Source organism: Camelina sativa, chromosome 13 (genome assembly GCF_000633955.1).
Source record: "Camelina sativa cultivar DH55 chromosome 13, Cs, whole genome shotgun sequence".
NCBI lineage: Eukaryota > Viridiplantae > Streptophyta > Magnoliopsida > Brassicales > Brassicaceae > Camelina > Camelina sativa.
The window spans coordinates 6508939-6515929 of record NC_025697.1 but is presented as its reverse complement, the minus strand read 5'-3'; the positions used below and the strand labels follow the sequence as shown (position 1 = coordinate 6515929).

Below are 6991 nucleotides of genomic sequence, written 5' to 3'. Positions count from 1 at the left end.
TTTTTTTTTCTGTTTTTCTTTTTAATCTGGTCAAGTGTCATGTGTATATAAAACCGTGAATGTATATATGAATGAGCTGCATCTCAATGAAACTTTATGCTCTGATCACTTTTGTTTTAACATATGAATCCCTTTATCAAACTATAATACATACATAGACTATGTGACTCGACTACTATCGTACTAGAGGTTATCAGGTTAACTGGTTAAGAAATAAACAAATCCAAAATCAATGCCACGTCCTAATATGCAGATGTTTTAATATTCAAACAAAAAATATTTAATACAAATGTAGACATTGAAGATAAGTTCGACTAATTTTGAAAGATATTTCACTGGTCAAAAATATTCATAATCCTAATAATTAAATGTTGAAACTTTTTAACTCATTGTTTGCCACTACTTTAGTATAATGCAACAACGTTCATTACAAAACCACACATATCTATATACAGAGTTTAGCTAAGGTAAGCCAACAAAAAAAAATATACAAATCTTATATATGAGATTAAAGCAAAATATATATATTTATGATCTAATAATATTTTTTTGGTTTAACGATTTTGGATTTTGTTGTCGCTAGCTATATATATCATATAAATAATGTCAAATTACAGAGGAAAATAACCTCCAAAGATGGCAAAAACAAAACTCGACAAATTAAAGAGTTCGAGTCTCTTGATATTGCTCCATAAATAATGGCAGAGTTTTCAACAAGAGAAATTCCTTTAAATACCACTAAAAATGTTTTTTTTTTCCAAAAATATTACATTTTTGTTTTTTTTTTCCAAAAATACTACAAAAGTTTTTTTTTCCAAAATTACCACAAACAGAAAAAATTGATTTTTAAGGATGTAGAATTTTTTTTAGGTTTGAATAAAAATATATTTTAGTGGTATTATGACAATTGACCTTTCAACAATATGTTTAATTCACATATTATTTCTTTAGGAAAAAAAAACACCAGTAATAATAACACAATTTCACAGAACACATCTATCACTTATTTGTTAACCATTCTGCAATTCTTGCGAATTTGGCCAGCCTTACCTGTTAAAACCCCAATCCGACCCATCTTTACCATAGAGACACCAAAGTCTTTAAAGAATGTAGACCTATCACTTTTCATTTGGTTGAGAAGATAAGATTTCGTTTCTTGATTGTCTAAAAGAGCTGCATCTGATTGAAACAGCCCCCTTCTTTGAGACACAAGCTTGAAGTAGCTTTTATCGAACGTTTTAAAGCTTCCTGGATCCATTTCTAAAGCCGTCGTCGTATCAGTTGGCTTGCATTTTTTTCTGAGGCTGGTCGCGTATTCCGTGTCTAAGTTTGGATCACTATCTCCTTTGCCTGTGAAATTGTAGAGCCGATTTGTGATTTGAGGACAGTGTCCGTTCCCAATTGTGTGCCCACCTATATCACAATGTAAATATATACAAATAAGTTGAGAATGGTTTGTATTTTTATTATTTTATTACTTGAGTCTCCTATGCCAACACTAAGATTAATCTACGAAATTGATATGTAGAAGAACAGAGTATTTCAAAATCTGATATTTCAAGTATGATATTTTTCAAATGTCAAATTTTTTCCTGGAGACTGCTTTTCTAATTTTCAGTTCAATTCTGTCAGATGTCAGACAAAAACCAATATCAAGATGTATTGTTCTTTGTTAATGAGTTTTAATCTGATTTTCTTGTTTAATCAAAGAACACTGCACTTTCATTATTTTAATGCGCATCGTTCAAGTATAATACCTGAAAGCACAACGAGGTCTTTTTTGTTGAGGCCTTTGGAATGGAACTGGGTGATAAGGCTACTGATATTATTAAATGGTGATGGTAGGTTTGATAGGGCCTCACTGATGTTTGAAACCAGACCGTCTCTTCTTCCTGTTTCAACCTCCCACGACGGTCCATTGAGCTGAATATATTGATTGGTATACCATAAAATATATAATGTTAAAACATATCACATATATAATTAGATTATATGGATTATATTTTCTTTATGATCAGTCAGAAAAACTCAAACCTAAATTTGAACTACTAGTCTCTCTTAATATTTGAAGTCAAGTGCATTTTGTAGCATTTTTTTTTTATAAAAAGAAGAGTGCGTACGTCCAACTTAATTTATGAAGTCTATACTCTACAATCGCCATGTAAAAGTTGTAATAAGCAAATAAGGAGCGAGTAATAAAGATGCCGTGAGCTTGACGAAATATTAGATAACTATCACTTGATACTAAAACTTTATACTTACCGCAACCATCGCATCCCTAGCGACAAGAGCCAATACATCAGAGCAGGAAACAATGCCCGGACACTCCTTTTCTAGAGCTGCCTTGGCATCGTCTATGATCTCAAACCCTCGAAGGAAGAGGTTAGGAATTGCGTTTTTCTCATCTTTTTTGTTTTTTAGATCTAGCAAGAGCGACCCTTCGCACCCCTAAAAAAACATGATTCAATCTTAATTAACTAGATGGATAAAGTGCCCAAAAAGATGAAAGTGAGCTCCAAGTGTTAGATCGTCAAGAAAGAACATTATATTACCCGAACGAAGCAATCGTGGAAGAACATTCTTAGCAAAGGAGCTCCAAGTGTTAGATCCTTCTTCATTGCCTCGAAGACAGACTTCTTGACAATAAGCTCGGCTTTCGGGCATGACTTCTCGTAGAACCCAACTTTCAATCCTTGAGCACTGGTTGGAGCAAATGAAGAGAGCACGCACGATAGTACTTGAAGGAAGACAAAACAAGAGATAGTCATCTTCAATGCAGCCATATCGTTATGAGCTTCTTTTTTTGATCGATGCTTGATGCTAACTAATTGACATCAACATTGTTGTTGTTATTTATACTAAAGTACTGTAATAATTAATGTCACGGAAGTTATAAGTACTATAGTTAGTATAAAATAAAAGTGTTCGTGGTTACAACATTGACTTTTAAAGAGCAAGATGTGGAATGTTTTGTAATTTTGTTGAATTATATATAATTGTTTGTGGAGAATAATTATAATTTCTTTATGGCTCTTATTGGCTTGCTTGATGTATATAATTACTATTTCCACCAGAAAAAGGCTGCCAAATCATTTTAAACAAGGAAAAATAATAACCATGCAGAAACTTAAAGTTTTTTGAACTAGCTAGGTAGTGTTCAGATATCTTCGGCAATTAGGTTTTTAAATGTATATAAAAATTAAAAAAATAACGAAGTAATGGTAATTTGTCGATAACTAGCTACTACTAACTTGAAACTGACATGTAAACCACAAGAAAAACTACAATATTGTACATTTTGTAACATTTAAAATGTTAACACAAGCCGTCCATATCTAGTGTATTTAACACGTAGACAAATATATATGTGGTAGGTAGGAGAATTAACAATTAACACAATACTGGTTGTGATATTGGACTTCTAAACTGACAAAGAGACAATGATATGGTAGGAGGAGAAAATAATACATCTTAAGATTTGTTTATCATAATTATTTATTATCCTTTTGACTGTATCGTACAAACGCTGGATTGAAACTACAAACAGTTTCATATTTGCACTTGATCAAATCAATTATATTATTCTCTTGTCGTTTTATATTTGGACTTGATCACATCAATCATTTTGTCCCCGTAAGGCCGTACGTAACAATGTGCATGTTCATCTAGTTCCAGTCACATTCATTAATTTCATTTGATTGTAACATTTCAACGTATACGTAATGCATGGTGTGCGTTGGGGGGGAGGTGGACTCAGGACCGTGCTCTACTGCTTCACTCAATCAAACAAGAAGAACTCGCTTACGACATTATATTATATAGAAAATTAAGGAGGAAATGTATTTGTTAACGGTGTTAACGCAGATTCCAGTTTTTTTAAAAGAAAAGTAGTAGGGTTTTAAAAAATAAAAACCCTAAAGTGTTAATGTAAGTTGTTAATATTATAACCCAGAGGTTTTTAATCATTTCTTTGCATATCACGTTTCTTATATAAATTTATCATTCATATATACTTATTTTTTTGTTTTAGCTTGTTAGCGACATGCATTACGTTAACTATAGTCCGATTCAGACACTCACACAACTATCAATAACAAAAAAAAAATACTAGACTATATGTTATGGTAGTTCGGATAGCAACATTTGAATTAAAAATTCAGTACGGGCACATGTCAATGCCAGAAAAAGTGAAAAAAATAAAAATAAATGTCTGAGCCCGGGTTCGAACCGGGGACCTCTAGTGTGTGAGACTAGCGTGATAACCGACTACACCACCCAGACTTTGTTGGCAATGATTCTCGCGTTAGTTTCCTTAAATCACGAAAAAAGAGCCATCGGATGATTATGATGCGGTGGTGCATGATTCTCGCCGCCGGCGTGAAGAATCGCTACCGTTACTATGAGTTTGTTGATACATCCCAAAATTTTCGCAATTTCTTATTTGATCCCATTGGACGTTTTAACTAGGTTCACCAAAACGCTGCGTTTTGCTTCTTCTTCTTCTTCTTCTTCTTCTTCTTCTTCTTCTTCTTCTTCTTCTTCTTCTTCTTCCTCTGTTCACTTCAACCTCAGGCACTTGTCTTCTTCAATGGCTCACTGTCAGGTAACTCAAAACAAAAACCCTAATTTCCTTGTCATCCAATTACTGAAAAAGTCGGTGCCTTTCTCTGATTTTATTTGTGTGTGTGTGTATATGTTAAAAATAGGTTGCGTATTTGATTCCACTGAAAGCAGATTTAAAGGAAGACGATTCATCTCCAAGGATAGCTTTATCAGAAGGTCCAAACATCATTGGCCGTGGCAACGTTTCAATCGCTGATAAACGTCTCAGCCGTAAGCACATCTCCATCACCGTTTCATCGTCTGGCTCAGTGTCCTTGTCTGTGGTAAAATCTATTAACAAACAAACCCCAAAATAAAAGAACCTAACTTTTCATCCAATTCACACTGATCATTGTAAAGTTTGTGTCTTTTGTGTAGGAAGGAACGAATCCGGTGGTTATTAGGTGTTCCGGCGACGGCGAGAGGAAGAAAGTAAAACCCCGTGAAGAGGTTTTAGTAAGTAATGATGATCTTATTGAGTTGATCCCTGGTCATCATTTCTTTAAGCTAGTTTTGCTACCCGCTGAAAACAGAGGAAGCCATGAAAGAGCTGCTAAGAAAGCTCGAAAGGTTACTTGGCTTAACTAAAGAATGCATCTTTTTTTTTTTGGGTGTTTCTTTGAGGCTTTGTTTGATGTAATGAAACTGTTTTAGGATGAAGCACATGATGATGATGTAGAGGCGATTCGTCGATTTGTTCCACCTAATGAGAAACTACCTTCAACGTTTAGGCTTTTGAGTGTTAATGGATTGCCTAATTGGGCTAATACCTCTTGTGTTTCCATTAATGATGTCATTGAGGTTAGTCTTATGCAAAACAGATTTGTTATTATTTTCTGTTCAGACATCTTTGACTAAAGATATGTTTGTAAAATGACAGGGAGACGTTGTTGCTGCAATCCTATCGAATTATATGGTCGATGTAGACTGGTTGATGTCAGGTGACTTTTCTCATATTTTGTTTGTTGAGTTTATCGAAATGATTAGTTCTTTTGTGGTACATTCATGGGAGTACTAAGCTCGTCTTGTTGTATTTTCTGTTGTCTCAAGTTTGTTAACTTAACTCGGTTCACTGTATATATGTTTTTGTAGCTTGCCCGAAACTGGCCAACATTCCTCAGGTTATGGTCATCCATGGAGAAGGTGATGGTAGGCAAGAGTATATACAGGTTTGTTATGACGGTTTGCTGATTATTTTTGATTGATGTTAAATGGTATACCGAAATCTCCAATCTCTGTTTTGTTTATTAGAGGAAGAAGCCAGCTAATTGGAGTCTTCATAAGCCCCGGTTACCTATTTCATTTGGAACACACCATTCGAAGGCTATATTTCTAGTCTATCCTCGAGGTGTGAGAGTTGTTGTACACACTGCTAATCTGATCCATGTTGATTGGAACAACAAGAGCCAAGGTTTGTGGATGCAAGATTTCCCTTGGAAAGATGATAATATAGATCCACCTAAGTGCTGTGGATTCGAAGGTGATCTTATCCATTACCTCAATGTTCTTAAGTGGCCTGAGTTTACTGCAAGCTTACCTGGTCGCGGTAATGTGAAGATCAATGCAGCCTTCTTCAAAAAGTTTGATTATTCCTTTGCTACGGTACCTTCTGGTTTCTCTACAATCTTTTGGCTGATTTGTGTACTTATTGTTTACTAAGATATCCGAAAAAAAAATTCCAGGTTCGACTAATTGCATCGGTCCCTGGATACCACACTGGTTTAAACTTGAAAAAATGGGGACACATGAAGCTACGGACTATCCTTCAAGAATGCATTTTCGATAGAGAGTTCCGCAGATCACCTTTAGTTTATCAGGTAGTGTTCCATTCCAAGTTATTTGTATTGCTTGCCAAAAAGTCTTCTTTTACAATGTTTTCGTATTGCAGTTTTCTTCACTTGGTTCTTTAGACGAGAAGTAATTGGCTGAATTTAGAGATTCTTTGTCTTCTGGTATAACAGAGGACAAAATCCCTCTTGGTCCCGGGGATCCGTTGATAATATGGCCTACTGTAGAAGACGTCAGGTGTTCTTCAGAGGTAATCCGAATAAAAAAATTCATATTTCTTTGTATGGCTTATGGATTTTTCTTTTAAAAACGTGAAATCTTCAAACAAAGGGTTATGCTGCTGGCAATGCAATTCCAAGCCCATTGAAGAACGTAGAGAAACCATTCTTAAGAAAATATTGGGCTAATTGGAAAGCGGATCATAGTGCTCGCAGGTATATAAAAAAACCAAACATTTTTATAAACCCAACTTATGTTTTACTACTCAATTCTGATCCTTTTTAATGTTACAGTCGTGCAATGCCACATATAAAGACGTTCACACGTTACAGCGACCAGAAGCTTGCGTAAAAGTTCATAAAGTCTCAATCTTTTAGTTACT

The 6991-nt window shown here is 34.7% G+C and overlaps 1 protein-coding gene, 1 non-coding gene and 1 pseudogene across 2 annotated transcripts; 1 reads left to right on the top strand and 2 right to left on the bottom strand.

The window, feature by feature from the left end:
* On the bottom strand, window positions 925–2861 carry LOC104735536 (peroxidase 56-like). The gene is made up of 4 exons (XM_010455345.2): window positions 2553–2861; window positions 2263–2448; window positions 1758–1923; window positions 925–1413 (listed from the first exon to the last, which is right to left on the bottom strand). The coding sequence occupies exons 1-4, from the start codon at window positions 2781–2783 to the stop codon at window positions 1004–1006; spliced, it is 993 nt and encodes a 330-aa protein (XP_010453647.1). The 5' UTR covers window positions 2784–2861; the 3' UTR covers window positions 925–1003.
* Window positions 4208–4281, bottom strand: TRNAV-CAC. Its single transcript has one exon. It is a non-coding gene; the product is annotated as a tRNA-Val (tRNA).
* Window positions 4344–6991, top strand: part of LOC104735535 — a 4619-nt pseudogene continuing 1971 nt past the window's right edge.

What these genes read in the sequence shown, in the direction of transcription:
- LOC104735536 (XM_010455345.2), bottom strand. Translation starts at nt 2,783, where the DNA reads ATGGCTGCATTGAAGATGACTATCTCTTGTTTTGTCTTCCTTCAAGTA. An exon ending in TCCACGATTGCTTCGTTCGG is followed by an intron (nt 2,449 to 2,552) that starts GTAATATAATGT and finishes ATGTTTTTTTAG; the next exon opens with GGGTGCGAAGGGTCGCTCTT. An exon ending in CTAGGGATGCGATGGTTGCG is followed by an intron (nt 1,924 to 2,262) that starts GTAAGTATAAAG and finishes CAATATATTCAG; the next exon opens with CTCAATGGACCGTCGTGGGA.